At 45.0% G+C, this 24,118-nt stretch overlaps 1 protein-coding gene across 1 annotated transcript in view; it reads right to left on the reverse strand.

The window, feature by feature from the left end:
• Positions 1-20,298: 20,298 nt before the first annotated feature.
• Positions 20,299-24,118, reverse strand: part of SAR1A (secretion associated Ras related GTPase 1A) — a 136,805-nt gene continuing 132,985 nt past the window's right edge. Inside the window, exon 7 of the mRNA XM_085603854.1 lies at positions 20,299-23,224. Within this exon, the coding sequence (XP_085459980.1) occupies positions 23,108-23,224 (117 nt within the window). The 3' untranslated portion in view covers positions 20,299-23,107. The remainder of the gene's footprint in view (positions 23,225-24,118) is intronic.

Genomic DNA, 24,118 nt, shown 5'->3' on the forward strand with positions numbered 1-24,118 from the left:
AGCTTCCTCATGGAGTGTGCCACGTTAGCCCTTACAGTGAAATTCTTTCAATTCAATAAACGGCTCTCTCACCAGACCTAGGGGACATCTATGGGGAGTACATTCGGCCCTAGTCTGACTGGTCTGTTTATGGCAGCTTTTTAAAAGAGATTAATACGTTACTTACCTTCAGTAATGATGTATCTGTAAGAGACATAAGTTAGTTATAGATTCCTTACCTTATAATTACCCCCAGGTGTCAGACTTGATCCGGAGAATTTTTTCTTAGCAGTACTCCTACGAGTCGTGGGTGGCGTCGGTCGACTCCACGTCAGTCATCGGCGTCATGGTCACCAGGATGACGTCGTGGTGCCTACTTAGAAGCCGGCCCTGCGCGCGGACGTCGGTTCTGACACGACTTTCCATGCCAGAAATGCAGAGCCATGAAATACACTGACCACTGGTAAGCCACAACTAAGGCCATGTAAGAGAGTCCCTATCCCTAGAAATCAGTTCGCTGAGCAGGGAGGATGGGGGGGGGGGGGGGGGGGGGGGGGGATTTGGGAGGGTGTAAGGAATCTACAACTAACAGGTCTCTTACAGATGCAAGTAAGTAAGATGTAAGTAACTTGTTCATCTGAAAGAGACTGTTAGATTCCTTACCTTAGAATAGATACAGATTAGGTATAGATTCCTTACCTTAGAATAGATACCCCAGCAATACCGTCCCTGGAGGAGGGACAGCGAACTAAGTTCACACCAGAAAGTCCTTGAGGACCGAACGGTAAAAATAGTCATCCCTCAGTACTTGGCGGTCCAGGCAGTAATGTGAACATGTGCAAAGATGCCCACGTTGCTGCCTTACAGATATCAAGGAGTGGGACTCCACATGCCAATGCAGTGGTTGGTGCCGTAGCTCTAGTGGAGAGAGTATGCAGCCTCACTGGAGGTTCAATTTGCGTAACAGATTTTAATGACAAAGGACAGTTCGAGAGATGGTACGCTTTTGAACAGCCCGACCTTTCTTGGCACCTACATAGCTAACGGAGAGTTGATCATCCACTCGAAAATCTTTTGTGCAGTCAAGGTAGGACAGCGCACATTTAGGGTCCAGACGGTGGAGTCTCTCCTCCTCCTTGGAAGGGTGCAGAGGTGGGAAAAAGGTGGGCAAAGGGATCGCTTGTCCTATGGGGAATGGTGTAACCACTTTAGGAAGGAAGAAGGTCTCATCCTGAGCACCACTTTGTCCGGCTGCACAGATAAGAAAGGGGGCTTGGTAGATGGTGCCTGAAGCCCACTCACCATGTGAGCAGAGGTGATGGCAACAAGGAAGGCAGTTTTCAGAGTGAGGAGCCTGGAAGGAGAGTTGTGAAGAGGCTCGAAAGGGGCACACATAAGATGTTAGAACAAGATTCAAGTCCCACTGGGGCATTATGAAAGGAGATCGAGGAAAGAGATTAGTAATGCCCTTCAAGTATCTATTTACAATAGGGGACTTGAATAAAGAGAGCTGATCTGGTAACCAAAGAAATGCAGAAATAGCTGCAAGATAGCCTTAAAGAGTTGTGGAAATATGGATTTTTCTGGTCAGTTATGTCCCCTATCTTGGACCCCAACGGTTCTATGTGCATGTTACAAGTACATGTATGTTCCCTCCAGTTCCAGTTATGAAGACGCAAACACATGTACGTCCACCGTCAACATGTCCTCTGTCAGATCCGCCATGAATAGGCCGGATATTCCATTCCTAAGTATGAAAAGCCACCGGCTTTATATGGTTCACCTATGCCATTTTACAGTCCAGGCAAGTAGGCCCTGATTCTGTCGTCAAACTCTTCTTGCCTTCTGCCTCTGAAAACTCCAGTCTGAGCCTGCATCTGTGACCATGAACTTTGTCTCATTCTCTGCGCGGCTCACGAAGCCTGACATCAGCCTATTCTCTGCCAAGAACTGTATTTCACCTTCGAGTTATCTGCTTCCCCCTCAGCCGATGCATTCCTGTCTAGTAGTTTAAATAAACATTCTTCCAGCTACCGAGCAATGGCTCAGCTTCCCTGTCTTTATGAAAGTAATTCATAGCCCTGTTACCATAGAAAATTCCTGCCCTCGCATTTAGTGTAGACACTTAGACGCTTGTACACGCACGCACAGTCAGTATAGAATAGATTCTGTCCGAGAGTCCTTCTTTTGTGGATAACATAGTTCTTTAAACATAGGATGTTAGATATGATTTGGGATTAGGTTGACTTGACCCCCCCAGACTTTTCGTCTCCACATGTAGAGCTAAATGTCAAGTCCCCTTCACCCCCTAGTTGCACGTCAATCACACGTCATGCTGCTGCGCGCGCATCTATGCCAAGTATTATCTTATAGATCCACCTATATATGACATCATAACCAATTATGTTCCTTTTTACTCCTTATTACACCCATTTTCGGTTACGCATATGAATCGTCATTTTCCTTATCAATTGTTACGCCTACTGCATTCGCTTCATTGTAATGTATGTACTATAAAAGTCATTTCTTGTCAATAATGTATGTGCTTCACTTCCTGAACCTCCGTGGTGATGGAACTTGGAGCAACCGATTATAATCGTTCATTGGAATAAAGCCCATTCCGAACCTCTAATACCACGGATTCTGCCTCTCATTTTACTGAGCTATTTTATTATTTTTCTGTATCAAATTAAGTCCCGGTAAAGGAATTTTATTTACCACATGAATGGCGCCCGAACAGGGACACTTTCTCATCTCACGCGCCGGCGGTGAGTTGCAGGCCCGGTCTCCTGCCACAGCTGGACGGACAATAACGCGTACCAGCAGGATTTCCTGTATCTCCCTTCGGTCAAGCGGGGGCGACTGAGGCTGCGATCAACACCCAGACGAGGCGGTGAGAAGTGCGAAGTATCCCGACCAGAGCCTAGCTGAGAGAGCAAGATCCGAGGTATACAGAGGCCCACCAGTTTCCGAAGTCCCAAGTCGAGTCCAGTTTCCGACGAGTCGAGTCGAGTCCAGTCCGGTCCAAGTCCAGTTTCCGAGGCCTTCCGTTTCCGAAGCTACCCGGTGAGTACCATTACTGGGGAGGCATTTCTGACGTGCACATAGGTTGTGCCGGTCAAGACGGGTTTGGGTACACAAATCCGGTCTGCACTGTTTTAGCAGTGTATCTGTACTGTTTAGCAGTATATCAAGTATTCCGAAGTATCTAGTTATTGTCAAGAATTATGCTTGGTGATTAGTTATGCAGACGATCATCATTGTTGGTTATTTTAAAGGTTAAGAATGTTTTATGTTTAATGTTTAATGTGTTAAACGTCCTGCATATTGTGGTATGAATGGTTGTTCATTATAGTGCTTTTGTACTAAGTGTGTTCAAGATTAAGTATCAGATCAGTTCTCAATATGCCGCTCTTTTCAAAATTAAGACAGATCACAACAAGAAAAGGGGTACTCGAAGAAGCCGTCCCTATTCCTCCTAGGGACACTCCAGGGCACTTCATGTATCACAAACATGGCTTAGACGCTATATTATTTCTTGATTTATGGGTAGACTACACCAAGGAATTACCAGAAAGTCAGAGGTGGCCCACAGCGGGAACCTGGGATGCAGAGTGCATCATGAAAGTCGAGGAAGAGTTATGGAAAAGGAAAGTCAGACAGTCACAGAAAGATGCCGTTGAGTTATGGCGTAAAGAATCTCAGACGTACAGAAAAAGCACGTAGACAGGAAGAGAAGAGTAAAGAGAATTCCAATAAAGATCGGGAAAATCTATTAATTGAGGAAGGGATCCGAGTGAAATCAGAACAAGTAGACAGACAAAGAAATGCCCTTATGAATGGTATGTATCCCCTTCTGGCTGAAGGATTACCTAAGGCTACTCCAGAAATACCGAAAGACTTGCCGCCCCCATTATTTCCAATAAAGGTACACCCTAAGGGGCATCCTAGAACCGCAGAAGATGTCTTTCTTTCCTCATATTTAGATGACGCAGCTCCCGAGTATGCAAATTCCGCCCCACATAGACCGCATACCAGGGAGATTCAACGCCAAGATCCAGTGCCCGTATCCCTACAGCAACAGATCGTGTCACAAGTTCCGGCAAGCACATCTGTCTCTACATCTGTTCCTACAGCTGCTTCTATAGCTGTGTCCACACCTATAGTTGCTGTGTCACGTTCAACGAATCCTTTCACACCCGACACCCCAGATGGGGCTACGGGAGGTGCTAGTAACATTTTTTCTACGCCACCCAGAATAAATAAACTTACGTTTCAAGAGTCAGCACATTCACGTACCCCCAAACTCATAAATGCCCGTACGCTTAAGGAACTTCTTATAGATTGTAGATATGACCCTGTGCCCGGAAAAGAGGACGAAATGACCCTAGCATCATTACGTATCAGACGAGCCGCAGTGTATTTAGGGAAATTACCAGGAATGACTGCGCATCTAGATAAAATATACCATTTTGTCCAAACAGGGCGAGATCCAGAATGTATTAACAGAGCTATGGAATACCAGAAAGTGGAGATACAGGGGGAACTGTTACGTTTCCTCATAAATTGTGTGATCAGAAATGAAGACCGACCGGGGGTAGACCCGGAAGCAATGCAAATTCTTACCAGATGGAGCCAGAATATATCAGAAGGTAGACATGATAAACAAAATTGTATAATAGCCATGTGCCGAAAGATCCGTAAAGAAATAGAACGCCTACACGAAGAAAGATTAGCGGTAGATGAGTTCGAACAAAACGAGGAGGAAGGATCAGGACTGCCCACAGGACAGTCAGACACTATAGCCTATGTAGGTAGAGGAAGGTCTTGTAATAGTAATCGATGTCCTATTGACCCGATACGTCCGATATGTCCAGATAATAACAGGAATTTCCAAATACCTATAATTAACATCAGGTCTAACGAGCATTCGTTCCAAGCCGCCGACAAACTACTCCGAGAACGAAGGGGTTATCATTTCCCCGATTCTATGGATGAACAAGATTTAGCTAGGGCAGCTGTCCATTGGGTTGACAGTCCCGGAAAATATAGTGATGATACAGTAGCACGCACATTTTTGAATCTCACCCCAGATGAACAGCGTTTAGCTGGGATTTATATGATTCAACAACTCCTTATACTATATCAGAGTCAGCATTCGGACCCTGGTCCCTTACCTGACATATTGACTGAATTGCTTATGAATAGATGGAGAGGTTCAGGTACTAAATTAATTAAAGAAATTCTAGGATCAAGAAAGCAGTATATTCTTTTTGTATGTTCAGACCGTGTCTCATTGCCCATCAAGGAAAGAACCACGTATTACATGGATAGACAGAATCCTTTACGAGAAGTGCACCCAATAAAGGGCGAGGACAATGAGTTTAAGCGCGTATTTGTATACACGCCCATATCAAAAATAGAATTGTTAGAAATGAAGAAAGTGGTACCCAGTCATGACAAAGACCCAGCGGGTTTTCACCGAGAAATTAAAGACATGTTACTCATGGGAGAGTATACCTATCCCGACATTATGACAATATTAAAGGTATTGATGCCCGCTGGCATTTATGAGAAACTCAGGGAAAAAGAGTGGGAGGTAGGAGACCAAAAGATAGAATGGTCAGTATTAGAAGCAGAAGAAAAGGCCCGAACTGCAGGAGCAGGACTTGGGGATAAAACTAAAGCACTACCAGGTTTACTAGTACAGGTACTGCCACGTTTATTAACTACGAAAAAGGAAGATTGGGGTACAATTTCAGCCTGTAAACAGAAGCAAGATGAAGACACTAGTGATTACTATGCCCGATTTGAAAAATGTTTTGGTATAAATAGTGGCATAAAAGCAAGTAGCGAATCATACCCACATCTGTTTGTAACAAAATTAGTAGAAAATGCCCTACCCCAAGTAAAGAATAGAGTATTAAAATTCGAGAGTACCTGGCAAGGTAACACTCCATCACAAATGTTACAAATGTTACAGTACCATCACAATAGAATTAGAGAAGAACAAGAACAAGAACACAGACGCATGAAAGACACAAAAATGAAAATGTTAGTTTCTCAGACAGTCCCAGCTGAAGGACATAAAAAGGGTATGACACATTCCGGTGATTCAGCCGGACCTGTAAAAGGGACATGCAATTATTGTAAAAAGCCAGGTCATTACGTACACGATTGTCCAGTTTTGAAACATAATATCGCCATAGGTAAAACACAAGAAAGACCACGGCCACCTAGACAGGACCAGAATGAACAAGGAGCCCCGCAGCATGAACAGTCCATGCCAGCTCCACCACAGTCTGTACAGTTTGTGCCAGCTGCACCAGCGCTGCCCGTTGCTGCCACACACACCACGACACGACAACTGTACCAGACCGCACAGTACGACTATCCTGATTATCAACGATACGCATGAACCAGCCTAGAGAGGGAAGTTGACTTACCCCTTATCGAGATCCCTGTAGATCAAGAAGGACCTTATGTACATAGTGAATTATTAGGCCAAGACAGAAAATTTTTACTCGATACAGGGGCAAGTCGAACAACCATAAAACGTAGTGAAGTTCCAGGGGCACCCCTCTCAGGCTCACAGAATATTTCCCTTGGTTTTTCAGGAAAACCTATTGTTAATGAAGTGTCACAGCCTCTCCCACTTACGATAGGACCTTTGACCCGAACTACCGATTTATTGCTTACTAAATCATGTCCAGAAAATCTGTTAGGAATAAAAACACTGAAAGCTCTAGGAGCCATAATATGTTGTTCTCCGGAAGGAGTAAGATTGTTTTTACGTGATTTTAAAGGTCATTATGTGTCTAGAGACATGGATCCCCGATTGCAGACTTTACCTACACATCTATGGGCACAAGGCCCTACTGATGTTGGTTGCATGAATATTACAACATATCGAGTCACATTAAAGGCAGGAGTGGTACTACCACGAATGCGACAATACAAGTTACCACCAGATGCTGTAGTGGCTTTGCTGCAAATCATTGAGGAGCTCATTGCCCAAGGAGTGGTTGTGGAAACAGACTCTAATGTATGTAATTCACCGATAATTCCGATTCTTAAACGGACAGATCCAAAGGCCCCGCCAGTATATCGATTGGTTATTGATCTGCGCGAATTAAACAAATGCATTGTGCCACAATTCCCTGTGGTCCCCGATATCTCATCATTACTGACAGCCATTGATTCCGAAGCAACATTCTTTACTGTAATTGATCTCAAAAATGCCTTTTTCAGCGTCCCAATAGATCCGGAAAGCCAATATTTGTTCGGATTTAGTTTAAATGGACGTAGCTTCAAATTCTCACGCGCACCTAAAGGATTTACAGAAAGCCCCAGCATCTATAGCCAAGCACTGAAACGAGAACTTGACAGTATCCACATGCCAGTTAACACTGCTCTGCTTCAATACGTCGATGATCTGTTGATCACCGCGAGAAGTGAACCGGAATGTGAGAAAGCATCACTGACAGTTTTACAATTTCTAGCCGAAAAGGGGCACAAGGTGTCCCCTTCTAAGCTGCAATTCTGTGTCCAGCGAGTTATTTATCTTGGACACTCGCTGTCCAAGGAGGGAAGGCAGCTTACACCCGACCGCATTCAGTTAATAGCTAACATGCCAATACCCAAGACACAAAAGGAGGTGCGGGCTTTCATAGGCCTCACTTCATACTGTAGACAGTGGATCCCGCAATACGCATTTCTAGCAAAACCACTCATTCAGTTGACAACACAGGAGGCAGCCACATCGACTGTTCTCCCTTGGACCCAGGAACATACACAAGCTTTTGAAAGCCTAAAGAAAGCTTTATGTCAAGCACCTGTTTTAGCAACACCATGTTACAGAAAACAGTTTACACTCTTTGTTACAGAACGCGAAGGTACTGCCTTGTCAGTACTCACACAGGAACAAGCAGGAGCACACAAACCATGTGCTTATTTTTCTAGTACATTAGATCCCGTAGCTCAGGCTTTGCCTGCGTGCCTGAAATCAGTGGCAGCGACAGCTTTAGCAATAAGACAAAGCGATGCCATAGTGTTAGGACATCCATTGACAGTTCAAGTACCACACGCAGTAGAGGTTCTTGTAAATAGAACGCAAACACAACACTTGACTATAGCGCGACTTACAGGGTACGAGCTTACATTGTTTCAGCCACACATAGAAATCAGACGCTGTAACACATTGAATCCTGCCACACTTTTGCCAGTAACCGGAACAGACCCACTAGCCCATGACTGTATTGAAGTTATTACAATAACGACAAAACCCAGACAAGACTTAACCGATGTCCCATTGTCAGATCCAGACCTGACATTGTATGTAGATGGTTCATGTATGAGAACAAGTACAGGAGAGTTAGTGGCTGCTTACGCAGTCACAACAGATACTGAAGTCATTGAAACTAATCGTATAAATACTTTGTCAGCTCAAGCCGCAGAGCTTATTGCTCTGACACAAGCCTGTATTCAAGCCACAAATAAAAAAGTCAACATATACACTGATTCACGTTATGCATTCGGAGTTGTACATGACTTCGGCGTGCTGTGGCGAGAGAGAGGTTATTTAACTTCCCACGGTGCCCACATTCAGCACGGACCCCTCATTCATGCCTTATTAGATGCAATACATCTACCCACTGCAATATCAATTATGAAATGTAAGGCTCATACGAAGGTTACTGATATCATTTCCCAAGGCAATGATCTAGCCGACAGAACAGCTAAACAGACTGCTCAAGCTCAAACCTCCGACATGACAAAGACAATAGTCCCGATGCCGACACATTGTATGACAGTTAAAGATCCTACTTTTGACGTAATTGACATCCAGACACATGCTACACCAGATGAAATAAAGATATGGACCGAATTAGGAGGGATCCAAACGGATCAAGGATGGATTCTGAAGGAAAAGTCTGTGTGGTTCCTTCCTGGTTCAATGGTCCAAGTTATAATTAACACTATACATAGTCCAGCACACCTAGGAGAAAAAGCTATGCTAGATAGCATTCAACACATTTGGTTCAATAAACATTTACGAGCAGCAGCCAAACAAAAGGTCCGTACCTGTATGATCTGTTGCCAGTTCAACCCAGGAAAAAGTGTTCCCGTAGAACAAGGTGGATTTCATCCTCCTAATCACCCTTTTGAAGTCCTCCAGATGGATTATATCCAGATGGAACGATGTCGAGGATTCAAATATGTTCTCGTAGTTGTCTGCGCTCTGTCCCGCTGGACGGAGGCATACCCGGTTTCAGATTACACTGCCCCGACTACTGCCAAACAGTTGGTTCGAGAATTCTTCCCACGATACGGTTTACCACGTGTTGTTCACTCAGATAACGGCCAGCCGTTCTCATCCGAACTGATGAAACATGTCTCACTTTTGTTAGGTTATCAGTGGAAATTCCACTGTGTCCGACACCCTGAGGCAGCAGGTCTCGTAGAAAGACATAATCAGACCCTGAAAATTAGATTGTCCAAAATATGCAGGGAGAAAGGTGTCGACTGGGTAGTAGCACTACCAGTTGCACTCTTTTACACAAGAATGGTAGCACACTCTCGAACAGGGCTATCCCCGTATGAAGTGATCTTCGGCAGACCACCAAATATGTGGGGGACGCCTATGCCACGAAAAATAACTGATATTGACTGTAATATGCTGACAGATTACTTGGCTTCCTTGATGTCTGCACTACAATCTTGTCGTTCACAGGTAGCTGCAGCCTTTCCCGACAACACTGAGGTGAAACCCCATGACGTAGTTCCGGGTGACCTTGTACTTGTGAGAAATTTCGACCGAAAGACTCAGCTGGAGCCCAGGTGGAAGACACCCAAGTTGGTCTTGCTGACCACAAGGACAGCCGTGAAGATCGAAGGCAGGAAAGGATGGATTCATTCAAGTCATATCAAGAAATTTCATGGACTTCCTTCAGATGTAAACAGCCCACCTCGTGTGTCCTCACCAATTGACTCAAAACTACCTCTGGTTGAGACCGACAGTAAAGAACTGTATAAACTGAAATTAAGGCCTAGGCCGTCGGACGATTTGATTGTTTAAGTCCTCTCCTAGGTGAAGCGGTTGAATCTGTCTCCGACATGTATCGCTTAGACCTGAATTATGGACAGTCGCGAAAAATGATGAAACGACAGGCGTATTGTAAATCATTGCGTAGCCATTGCATAATGACGTTATTAATCCTGTTTTTCTTAAGTCTTTTAATAATTACTGCAAGTATATTGTTGCACATATATTACCCTATTGCCAGAAACGTTTACAATGTTACTGCTGAACATTCTTTTAGTGACTTACCCCCGCATGAATTGTCTTATAGACTTGCGCTGCGCAATAACACTTTCATTAGTATGTTACATCATTCCCATCAGACTAGTAATGCAACTAATTGTTGGGTGTGTGGCCGGCTCCCTCCCTATCAGAATTATGAAGGAGTCCTGCCTTTCTTTCCACATCCGTTTACACATAATGGCTCCTGTGGAGCATGGTTTAGTTTAATCAATTCCATAGACTCAGATACAGCCGTTTACCAAGACCAGTGGGTATGGGGAAATCTGAACCTAGTTTTATTCAAAGTCTGTTACCCTGACAAGGAGGGTCGCCCCAAAGGAACAGGAACTGATCTAGAAAATGAAGTATATGGATTAGGTAACTTTACTCCTAATCTCATGGTTCTAAATGTCGAATCCGAAGTTGAACTAGTTTTACCAACCATGTCAGTATTCCCAGCGAAAGGTGAATTGTGTGTAAGAAAAGTTGGTTCCATACATATGGGCCATAGTAAATGCACTACTACAGTAGAATTCAGCGATCAAGGCAAATCTTCATTTAGAGCTTATCGCCACTCCTACTTTATATGTGGTCAGACTGCATATATGTGTCTACCTCTAGATTGGGATGGTACCTGCTACATTGCATTCCTTCTGCCACCTGTTTTCCTAGCTCCTCCTGATTATTATAGAAATATTCATTTAGTACACAACAGAGAGCGGAGAGATCTCCCAATTGTCGATTACACTGAAACAGCATGGGAAAAATACACAGATTTCAATAAAGGCATCTTTCCCTATATAGGTACTGTTACTAATAGTAAGCTGATACGTAGATTAACTAGAACCCTTGAAGCAGTAGTGAATGAAACTATTTCCGCCTTAGGCAATTTAACAGAAGAGCAGTCTGCTATGCGGATTGTTGTGCTTCAAAATCGTCTTGTCCTTGACGTCATCCTGGCTGATAGGGGCGGAGCTTGTAGGGTCATCGGATCAAGCTGTTGCATTTTCATACCAGAAAATTCGCCATCTGTATATAAAGCTATAACTCGCCTTCATAAGATTGTAAGCCAGATACACCAGAATCCAGGCACCTGGACTTGGTCCGGTTGGTTTTGGAGCGTGATATCAGCCTGGGGATGGAGAGTTCTATCCTTCCTAGGTATTGGCCTTCTCATATTATTCAGTTGCTGCTTATGTCTGCAATGTGGACCAGCGATTTGTGGTCTGTGTGCCACATCGTGTATTCCACCACCAAGATCTCATTCATCACGGAAGAAGAAAGAAGAACAAATGATGTTATATGAACAGATCAATGGATTGATGAAGATTGATATCTCTTAACGGGCAAGTAGGGGACAAGGAGGGAATGTGGAAATATGGATTTTTCTGGTCAGTTATGTCCCCTATCTTGGACCCCAACGGTTCTATGTGCATGTTACAAGTACATGTATGTTCCCTCCAGTTCCAGTTATGAAGACGCAAACACATGTGCGTCCACCGTCAACATGTCCTCTGTCAGATCCGCCATGAATAGGCCGGATATTCCATTCCTAAGTATGAAAAGCCACCGGCTTTATATGGTTCACCTATGCCATTTTACAGTCCAGGCAAGTAGGCCCTGATTCTGTCGTCAAACTCTTCTTGCCTTCTGCCTCTGAAAACTCCAGTCTGAGCCTGCATCTGTGACCATGAACTTTGTCTCATTCTCTGCGCGGCTCACGAAGCCTGACATCAGCCTATTCTCTGCCAAGAACTGTATTTCACCTTCGAGTTATCTGCTTCCCCCTCAGCCGATGCATTCCTGTCTAGTAGTTTAAATAAACATTCTTCCAGCTACCGAGCAATGGCTCAGCTTCCCTGTCTTTATGAAAGTAATTCATAGCCCTGTTACCATAGAAAATTCCTGCCCTCGCATTTAGTGTAGACACTTAGACGCTTGTACACGCACGCACAGTCAGTATAGAATAGATTCTGTCCGAGAGTCCTTCTTTTGTGGATAACATAGTTCTTTAAACATAGGATGTTAGATATGATTTGGGATTAGGTTGACTTGACCCCCCAGACTTTTCGTCTCCACATGTAGAGCTAAATGTCAAGTCCCCTTCACCCCCTAGTTGCACGTCAATCACACGTCATGCTGCTGCGCGCGCATCTATGCCAAGTATTATCTTATAGATCCACCTATATATGACATCATAACCAATTATGTTCCTTTTTACTCCTTATTACACCCATTTTCGGTTACGCATATGAATCGTCATTTTCCTTATCAATTGTTACGCCTACTGCATTCGCTTCATTGTAATGTATGTACTATAAAAGTCATTTCTTGTCAATAATGTATGTGCTTCACTTCCTGAACCTCCGTGGTGATGGAACTTGGAGCAACCGATTATAATCGTTCATTGGAATAAAGCCCATTCCGAACCTCTAATACCACGGATTCTGCCTCTCATTTTACTGAGCTATTTTATTATGTTTCTGTATCAAATTAAGTCCCGGTAAAGGAATTTTATTTACCACAGAGTGCCAGAGCAGAGACCTGCTGGGCTAAAAAGTATAAACAAGAGAACCTCAGAAGGTGGGGCAGAAAGGGAATACACAGCCTTTGCTGTGCACCATGCCACAAACTTGATCCATCTACAGGCATACACCATGTTAGCGGATGGACGCTTGGCTGCCAAGAGGACTTTACAGACTTTGAGCAGTCAACTGTCGCCGCTCAATCTGCACGCAAGGAGGTGGAGGCTGGACAGGTTCGGGTGTAGGACAGGTCGGGGTGTAGGACCGTCCCCTGTTGCTGCGACAGAAGATCCTCCCAAAGAGGCAGTCTGATCGGAGGATTGATGGCATGCTCAGGAGCTTGGGGTACAGGACTCTTTGCGCCCAGTCCGGAGCCACAAGAATGACTTGGTCCCGGTCGTGCTTGATCTTTTTTCATCACTCGGGGCAGAAGTGGTACAGGCAGAAAGGCGTACAGAAGGCCGCAGTTCCAATCGTGACAAAAAGCGTCGTTGAGCAAGTGCCGCACTCCAACACGTAGAATGGCTGACATTGCGCGTTCTCTTCGGTGGTGAACAGATCTAACCGAGGCGGTCCCCACCTCTAAAAGACCTTCCACCACCTCAGCGTAAAGGCGCCATCCATGATCTAGGCATTAACAGCTGCGTTAGTCTGCCCTGGCGTTCAGAGAACCTGCCAGGTGTTGAACCACTAGGATCATGCCCTGATGTTCCAGCCATGTCCAGAAGTGAAGAGCCAATTGACGTGGGTTCCACGACCCCACCCTGCCCTGTTTTTTGCAGTACCACATGGCGTTGGTGTTCTCTGTGAACACCTGCACTACCTTTCGTTTGAGGGAGGGAAGAAATACTTTCAGTGCCAGGCAGATCGCCTGGATCTCCAACAGGTTGATATGGAGCCCGGACTCCGCTGGAGATCACACACCTCTGTTCTTCTCTCCCAGGTGGCCGCCACATCCAAGGAGTGACACATCGGTCACCACCGTTAGATCTGGTTGGGGAAGACAGAGGGATCTGCCGCTGACCCAGGTTCATTAACCACCACTGCAGTTGTTGTGCAGTTCTCTCCGAGATCTGGATGGAATAGGAAAGATTCCCCTGATGCTGTGCCCACTGGAACTTCAGGTCCCACTGCAGAGCCCGCATATGCCATCTGGCATGATCGACCAGCAGGATGCATGAGGCCAAGAGGCCCACCAGCCTCACGGTCATTCTCACCAAAATACAGGATAGAGGCTGAAACATCTGTATCATAGCCTGAATATACCGGACTAGCTGCTCTGGAGGATAGGCCCGAAACTGCACTGTGTCCAGAACAGCTCCGATGAAGCGGAGTGTCTGAGAGGGAGTCAGTTGTGACTTCGGCATGTTGATAGTGAAACCCAGAAAGTGCCGTAGTCTGGAGGTGGGAGACGACAGCCTGGGGCCAACCCACCTTCAACAGCTAGTCGTCGGGCAGACTAAAATGCCTGAGCTGTGACCAACGCCAACACTTTTGGGAACACCCGAGGGGCAGTGGTAAGGCCAAAAGGGAGCACGGTGAACTGAAAATGCTCTTGGCCTACAGTGAACCGTAGATAGCGCCTGTGGGCAGACAGGACGGGAATATGACAGTAGGCGTCATGCAAGTCCAACGCCACCATCCAGTCTCCAGGGCACACAGGACCTGAGCCAACGTGAGCATTTTGAACTTCTCCTTCCAGAGGAAGCGGTTGAGGGCCCTAAGGTCTAGAATAGAACACAGGCCGTTGTCCTTCTTGGGCAACAGAAAGTAGCGGGAATAGCAACCATGACCTACTTCTGGCACAGTGACCCTCTCAATAGCTCCCTTGGCCATGACAGCTGAGACTTCCTGGCGGAGAAGCACCAAATGATCCTCCAACAGGCGATCGAAAGACGGTGGCATGGAGGGCGGGATAGTCTCGAAGGGGAGGGTGTAGCCCCTTCGGATAATTTGCAACAGCCACCTGTCAGACATGATGGATTGCCAGTGGGGGAGGTGATGGCAAATCCTGCCGCCAACTGGCCCTTGGTGGGCCTGAAACATCAGACTAGGAGGGTTTGGAGAATGCGGCGGGTGGACTGGCCCACCCGCTGGCTCCAAAACCCGCGAGGACACTGGGTCCCACTTCCGCAGCCACGCAGAGGCTGGGCAGCTTACGTGAACCGGTGGCTAGACTGGGCCGGACGTGGCTGGGTGCCCCTTCCGTAGTCACAAACGGGGTGAAATGCAGATTGGAGTGGACGGGAAGATGCAGTGAGGCCCAAAGATCTGGCCTTAGCCCAGGAATCTTTGAAGCACTCCAGCGCAGAGTCTGATTTGTCACCAAAAAGATGACGGCCATCAAAGAGCATGTCCAGCAAAGTTAACTGGACAGCCCCCGAAAAGCCAGATGTCCTCAACCAGGCGTGGCGCCTAAGGGCTACCGACGTGGCAATCGTTCTGCCTAATGAGTCGGTGGTATCCAGTCCACAACTAATCGTGAATTTGGCTGCGTCTCTCCCATCTGCCACTGCCTGGGAGAGAACGGCCCAGGCCTCCTCTGGGCACTGAGGCAGCACATGCGCGACCGTATCCCAGATGGTGTGGTATCGGCTCAAGAGGCACGCAGTATTCACGGACCACAGTGCTAAGCTGGAGGAAGAGAACATGCACTTTCCGAGATGATCCAGCTTCTTGGATTCCCTATCTGGGGAGCAGAAGGGAACACACCCTTTCAAGAAGCTTGAACCACCAAGCTCTTGGGGGAAATGGTGTTGGACGAGGGAAAACCGGGTAGCCCGGGGCTAGGCGATGACGGCGGGCAATAGTCCTTTCCACAGGAGCCTCTGTGCTGGGCTTGGACCAGGTGCCCAGGCGGACGTCAGCGAGGGCTTTGTTGAAGGGCAGAAGGGGTTCAGAGGAGATTGCCGCAGGCTGAAGCACCTCTGTCAGGAGGTTAGTCCTAACTGCCACTGAAGGAAGCTTCAGGCCCATGGCCTCAGCCGCCCTTCACACCACCACAACATAGGATGCTCCCTCCTCCATAGCCACCGTAAGGAGGGAGAAAGCATGCCACGGTCTGGAGAAGTGTCCAGACCACTGGCATCACCCAGGTCCTCTCCCCAGTCAGGCTCTTCAAACTGGTCTGTTGAAGGGTCCAGCGACCCCTCCCAGTCCTCATCACCACCTTCTGGGCGGTAGGGAACACCAGGGATGAACAGGGAAACAAAAGTACCCTCCAGTGTCAGATCTGATGTCGGTCCATCTCCGGGTCCATCTCGGGGGTGAGGATGGGGATGGCATCGGCAGGGGAGCACAGCCGGCACCAATGACGGTCGAGTAAGATGGAACGGCATCGATCTAGATCCACAGGGCCCTCAAGCGCTGGGGCTTAAGCTGCTGGCATTGAAGGCCAGGGACCCCGACCGACTGCTGGGCCAGAATGCACACCAGCGGAGTCAGGCTGCCCAAAATCAGGGTGGAGGACCTCGTAAAAAATAATTTGGGTTGGGCAGGGGATGCTCTGGCTCCTGGAAACTGTGGGAGGCACAAAGTCATTCCTGCAGAAGGCGCCAAAGATGGAGGCTTAGAGCGACGACGCTCCGGGTCCCGCGTCGCGTCAGCCAACCGACGGGGAGAAATCGAAGAGCCCCAGTGCTTCTTCGCCATCTTCTTCGACTTGCATGAGGACCTCGAGGACTTAGAATGCAACAAGGTGTGGTGACCTTCCTCTCGAACGAGACCGGGAACGACGTGGAGCCGACCACCAGGCCTCCAATAGCTTTTAGGACCGCTCCCGTGAAGACTTTGGATTCATGGCCCGGCAGTCTGAGCACGACTTCGATTTGTGGTCGCGCTCCAGACACCAAATGCCCATAAGGTGCGGATCCATCACAGACATCAACTTGTGATAGGAGTCGCAAGGCTTGAACTTGGTCTGGCCATGGGACATCCCTTGCGCATCAGGAGTCGAAGACTCAAAAAAGAAGTTGACAAAACGTCAAAAAAAGGTTAGTCAAAAAGTGACTAAGGGGTAGCTCTCTCCGTATCTGCGCTAGGCTGGCATGGAAAAAGAAAGAAGTGACAGCGCGCAGGGGCGGCGTTGAAGCAGGCAGCGCAACCTCATCCTGGCTACGACGCGGACGATGGACGCGGAGTTGACTGACGCCACCCACCGGCTCGCAGGGGTACTGCTAAGAAAAAAAATTCAAGATCCAGTCTGACACCTGGGGGTAATTCTAAGGTAAGAAATATAACTAAAGTCTCTTTCAGCTAATAGATTTCATGAATCCAATCCCTACAACGCAAACTTATTATTGTGGCGCAGATACATAAATGGCATTTTGATTTTTTGGAAGGCAACATGCGAGAGCTTTTGAGAGTGGATCAACAGCCTCAATCCATTTCTCTGCTGCTCTACTAGATCTGATCACACTGACAGAGGAGCAACTAACCACCACAGTATACAGAAAGCCCACTGACTGTAACAGTCTTCTCCTGTACAGCAGCCATCACCCAAAAGCCCTTATGAACAACCTACCTTATGGACAATTTTGATAGCTACGCCGTAACTGCAGTACCCTGCAGGACTACAACACTGAGGTAGAACAACTAGCACAAAATCTCAGCACACGCGATTACCCCACACAGTGTTAAGATAGCCAAAAACAGGCCAAATATAACAGGGAGGCACTTTTAGAATATAACTCGAAACAAGAAACAGACACATTGACATGCGCAACCACTTACACACCGGATTCCAACCGAATTCGGAAGATCATTTACAAACAGGCGAACTAACATTACCCCCACCCGGTAAGTCTTGAAACGCACCAAAAAAGATATGCTCATACATACTAGACCGCCACCTCCTATTAAGTACGACAAGAGATTCCCTTTGGGACCTTCCCCAAGTTACAAGGCATCATCCATGTGGGTCCTGCACCGTATGTGCTTTCACTGAGACGACAAAGGAAATCAAATTGAACAATACATTCAATTGGATACAGAAGAAACACTAACTGCAACACAAGCAACTGTATCTAAACCTTAACATGCCCTTGTAATTCAAGATACATTGGAATGCCCACTAGAGCGGTCTAAACACGCATCATGGAACACCGCAGTAACATCAGATGCCATAGACTTAAAACCAAGATGTGCACACACGTTGAAAATAAGGGACATTCATCCGATGAGTTACGGTGAACCATTATTGAGGCACACCCACATAGGAGTAAAAATGCCCACTTCAAGCATGAGCAAAATTGTATCTTCGCCCTTTCCACACACAAATTGGAATTGCATGAGGACATTTCTTGGAGTGAGCTGAATACATAAAGCCCCCCCCCCCCCCACACACACCACCTACACCTCACCCATCCCAAAACGTTGTCTTTATCTTTTTGGGAAGACTGTACAGTACCCTACTTTCCACTAGCTCCACCAGTGCTTCTGGGCATCTGTCTACACCATGTGTATTCACAAACAGACAGTCCCTTATATTTCTGACCCTTCTTTCCCCGATGGGTCCAGTACCCCCCACTCTTTGCACCACCAGTAAACGAGTATTCCAATGAATACTTCTCCACCTGATACTTCTGTGTTATGTGACTACAGTTGCCATGACCACCTGGGCACCCTGTAGTCTATCATAGCCCGCCCACGCTCCAAAGCGCCTATGTGGGGCCACCATAGCATGGCCTCTTTCCTTTTTATTTAATTTCAGTGCCCACACTTCTAGACATTCTATCATCGATAACGTCGCAAACTGCCCCCGGGAGCACTTCTTATATGATTTAAAAAGCCTTCGAAAAACGTACTCCGAAGCACTTCCAATATGGCGCTCACGTGTTGCCATTACTGGTGCCCTGCACGTACCACGCCATTGATGGTACCTGCATAGTAAACGTGAGTATTTAATCTTGCTTCTCTTACCCCCGCTCTCTCTTCCAAGTTGGTAGAGTGAGGATAAGTCATTCGGCTACAGAGCCGCATCCACACCGTGAGTAAGCTCCGTCTTAGACGCTTTCTGCACTGCATTATGTTATGTTTCTGCTACTAGACTATCTTGATGTAATTTCTCTCCCCATTCCGGGACACAAAAATTTAGCGTTCCCTCTGCCATAACTTGATGACGTTTATTACCCACCGATGGGCGAGTCTTTGCATACTCTCAGTTTTTGATGGTCTCTCCGCTTGCCTACACCCTTAGATGTGCCACTTGCCTGCCACTCTTTTCTGCCTTTTCACTGTGCCTCAAAAACACTCTTAATAGCATGTTAAGAATTCTTACGCATGCTGTACTCCATTGTGAATTTATGTTGAGATTACTTTTTTTACAGGTCGGTATCTTCACAAGGTACTCCACATTTAGGTTTTCCTAGTGCTTGATATAACCCCCATTAACTATGATTCCAATCACTGTGTCGATGAAAATTTGATTTATGGTCCTGATGAGTTGCTAATTGATCACTTTTGTGACATACCATGCAAGAAACATGTTGATCTCTTTGTAGAAGCAACCACAGAACATTATGTCGGTGGTTCACTATTTCTGGTTTTAATTATACAAGTATACGCACAGATTAAAAGTGTTTCATAGTACTACCTAGTCTATTTTTATGCACTTTACACACCAAACACACCCATCTACACCTCACGGCCCTACACTTGCACTTCACAATACGGCTTGGGAACAAAATGAACTGCAGTAAAGAGCTCCTTGAATGGTGCCCATTGGGCACTGCAGCCCCGGCCTGACGAGGAGCAAGCCCTATGATGAAGCAAGACACCCAAATTCAGGTGTGTGAGGGCCCTGGTTCCAAAGGGAGCAGACTCCCGTTCTATCCTTTGGATATACATACAGACCTACCTGTTAATTCTCTCTGTATCCTAAAGGAACTGCATACCTTAGTGATACCATCCTAATGTCAAAGCCATGACAAAGTTCTTAAAACAATGGTATTTTTGGGAGAAGTGCTGGTCCTGCATGAGGTGCAGGCAATGGCTTATCTCAGCTCTTCTGGAAGAAGTGAGATTGCAACAACCCAACAGGGAAGGGCTAGAGAGGCAATGGCTTCAAACACTGGTCAAAAGCAGAAAAATACAGAAAAGGGTGAGGCTCTTTGTGATATACATGTAAAAGGAAGACCGGAAGACATGAAAGGAACAAAAAGTGAGACGCACAAAGATATGCATGCAGGATAAACATCTTGGGGCTATTTTTTTATCATGTTTACAAGTGTAGGAGGGACAGTACGACAGAACAGTGCATATGGAAAATCAGCTCTTTCTTATTTTATCCTTCTGATTTGCAAGCTATCCCATGAAGTAAAATGTTCTTCCTAGTTAATATCTCATAAGTCTGCTGCAATGCATACGTTGATTAAAAGGTTGGAATTCTTAACCATTAACTGTAATTTTGTTAATTCTGATTCAATAGAAAAGAAAGCTTTTATGGTAAAAATACAATTAAAACAGATTATTATAACTCGATCACACACAAAGTGGAATGTTGTACTGTTTATTAAGCGCGACACAAGGTGTACCAGGCTTTACTTAGCAAAATCCGTTTTGTAAAATACTTTCATGTCCATAAACCAGGGAAGGATTCATGTTTTGCTACCTGAACACCAGATATGGTAGTGCTCCATGCACTTTTGTTGGGAAAACCCCACCTTTTTTTTTTTTTTTAAACATAACAAAAGATTATAGTTTATTACCCATTTCTTTGCTCCATTCCTCCCGCGTGAACAAACCTGTATAAAATGTCCTCCACTGGAATCAAGAACCTCCTCTAAGGAACATCCAACAAGTTTGTTCTTAAGGACACCACTTCCTCCAAGTTTTCCTGTGTTGAGCATGGAGGCGTGAAGCTACTAAATGTGAAGGGCACTGTGCTGGCATCACAAGCATTATTTAATAATAGTTTGTTTTTACAACTAAATTTCCTCCCTAAAATAACTTACTCCCTCTGCTACCTTATAAGATAATGTTGGGGGAAGGACAGAAAGTAAGGGGGGGGGGTGGGTATGAAGAAACTACGTTGGGTTTTCATTAACAAATTCTGCTAAAAAGACTAGCTAACAGGCCTTTAGCTAAACAGTCAATGACCAATAAAATACAGTGCTCCACCATCATGGATTTTTATGAAGTTTGGCCTGCAAATCATAGTGGATTCTACTATTTTAAAGATGATAATATTTAAAGTGAGTGTAAAGATAACAAAAAAACAAACTATATTTTCATTGTGTAAAAAGAAAAGTATTTAACGTACTCTGGATATCCAAACACGCTTTTCTTTCACTCAAAACTTTCGGCGTCAATTTTTATTTTATTTAGATGAGTGGACACCAATTTATACTGCTCTTTTGCGGCCTATGCGTCCAGTAAAATTCTAGATGTAAAACTATGTAAGAAGGAAGGCATCCACAGAGCACAAAAAGAGGATAGTTTAAGTGTTGGCTAAGAACGCCAATATTATCCAGGAGGAAGCCCACACTGTGCACCCACAAATCCTGGAGGCTGAGAGGCAACGGCCACACAAAGAAATTGGAACACAAAGCACCCAAACAAGTGACCCAATGTGAGCCAGGATTGTGCCAGCAAAAGGCAAATGTGAAACTTTAAAATATGGGTATAAGCAGACGTGAAAACGGGGGATATACGTAGGGTTAAACACCAATCCAAGCAACATTCTGCAGTCAAATCCAAAATGGCAAACATTCTCATTAATCCAAAGTGAATGTGAAAACCCACGGATGCAATGTGAAAAACGGGAAAAATAATTCAGAACTAAAGCGGTGTCGATCATAAAGAAGAAATCCCCCAAAACCCAAATGATACGATGGGGATTTAAAGAGTGACTGGTTTAGTCTACTATCCCAAGTACATACTGGCAAAAATTTAGGTAAAGTCAAGATTTTGTCAAGCTTTTTTTGTGAAATATACTTTAAGCCTAACCAACTTTCCTGCATTAACATGGTATTTAGAATTTGGTGGGGAAAAGTGTGGAGGCTTGATTAAAGGGCACCAATTTGTTTTACTCATTAAAATGTTCCACTGTATATTTATTGGTTTTTGCAAAAATGATGAATATCTGGCAAGCCTTCCCCGGATAATTAACGGGATGAACGATAAGACAGTAAAACACTTTCAGAAACGGTGTCGTCCTGGAGCTGTACAAAAAATAAATATGCACTCTTTTTTTGACATTCATTCAGATGGGAAAATACAGTCAAAGCAGGGAGTTAGAGGTGTACATCCACAGATCTGGACCGAAAACGCACACTTTAGGGATATACATGTAAAAACGGTTGTCTACCCCTCGAATTGATAAACTACTCCAACTGCGTATTCGGGGATAGTCAATGCTATTCCAGTGAGATATGCAGCTAGGTATTTTTCAGGTTTCCATACTTGCATTTTTAAAAACTGTATTTAAAGAATTAAGCATATTCAGTTATATACACTCAGGCACCTAACATTTTCTTAGCCATCCTAGAAAGACTGCTGCTTTAAATGTATAAATCATTAACTACAAAATATGCAAGAGGAAAAAATGTCACGGAAAACCAAACATGATTTTTTTGCTCTCGTGTTGTTAATGGGATCCGCTGCAGACCTCTATTGTCATCCACAATGTACTGCCGCTATACAGAAGAATGGCAACACCAAATCTGCATTAACTGTTTCTTTACTCCACCACAGGAACCACAGGTCAATGGAGGGCTTTAGAAGTGTATGTAAAATGGGAACAAAATACACACACCAAAAACAGGATGCAGTGTGACCACTTTTCTCAGTTGTACAAATTGCCCAACTAAAACAAGGGAGCTCAGAAACACGAAATCCTTTGTTGAACATGCTGGCGCACTTCCATGTCAGAACCAAAACAGGAGTGCAAAATCGTTGCTGGAGAGCCCACCTTACCCTAAACAGGATAGTCACTTTAGGATCCTGCAATATATTTGTATTGCATTAAATATGCATGTATAAAAAAAGAATAGCCAAATATAAACTCCAGACCAAATGAGATGTTAAAAAACACAAAACATAAGGAAACAGTTTACAGTGACACTTCTTTAAAAAATAGAATTGCTTTCTTATTAAATCAATTTTTAAATGTGACCATTGATTGGCCAACAGATTACTGGGTGTGGTCTGCTTTGAAGTGGGTGCTATTTGTTCTGAATACCAGTTTTTGGTTGGCTAGTCTTCCACGTTCCGATTGAGAAGTCGGAGGAAGCTGGGAATAGGGTCAGTTCAGCAGAATAGAGCTCTGTATATTTTGTCATGTCCGTTGCCATTCCGGAAATCAATCGATGTACTGGGAAAGCCAGCGGAACCCCTCGCCATAACCCTGCCTCTTGAGTACGCTGCACATGAATACTTCCATTGGGCGCGCATTCAGATCCTTCAGTGGCACGTTACCCTGTAAGACACAAGAGCATGTTATTAGAAGCAGAGTTTGAATTCCACCTAGTTAAGCATAGACCATTTAACTGTATCCTTTTTAATCTCTCAGACGGATGCTGCCATGTCGGACTGGGACAGAAAATAGGCCCGGGCACCAAAATAAAAGCGGCCCTAGTTAGTGAATCAGACAACCTAAAAGTAGCATACATCTATAAATCGGGGCAGTTTTGAACGTGTAAAAGACATGATGTACATGTAGGTCTTTTGCAAAGTATGGGAGACTGAATGCATTTGTGCCTTCTGCATGCAATGCTTGTGGCAATATCTGGGAAATCAACGGCCCACACACCACTGTCAGAACAACCGTTCTGGCACTGCCAGATTGCTCTGCAGTCAACCTTAACTCTGGATGCTGCATTTATCTAAGACACAACATAAACCATTAGTTTCCTCTAACTGATATATGAAATAATTCAAAAGGTTGCCATTGCAGGTCCAAGACAACCCTTCCCTGCTGCTTTTTTTTAAAAATTTTTTTTTTTTTTTTTAACACCCCAGCTAACACATGCACATCTATAATGCAATATTGGTCTCCAAACGCTGGACTCTTGACTGAAATCGCTCTGAAATATTTTTAAAGTGATTCCAAGAAGATGATCATCTGTTCATCAACAATGGAAAAATGTGGCCAATCACACAGCCTTTTTGCGGTCATTTTTCTTATTTTTTGACAACAATAATGCTCAAAGACTACCTACATTTTTGTTGATAACTTGGAAAGGATGTATGAAAATGAACGAAACTTAAATCAATGACAAATGACAATTGGCACTACAAGCACGTGAAATATTTGTTCTCCTGCTTATGTTAGATTTTGTAGGCATATAAGAGCAGGTTTGTTGTGAAGTGA

This window comes from Triturus cristatus, chromosome 1_2, assembly GCF_964204655.1.
Source record: "Triturus cristatus chromosome 1_2, aTriCri1.1, whole genome shotgun sequence".
Classification (NCBI taxonomy): domain Eukaryota; kingdom Metazoa; phylum Chordata; class Amphibia; order Caudata; family Salamandridae; genus Triturus; species Triturus cristatus.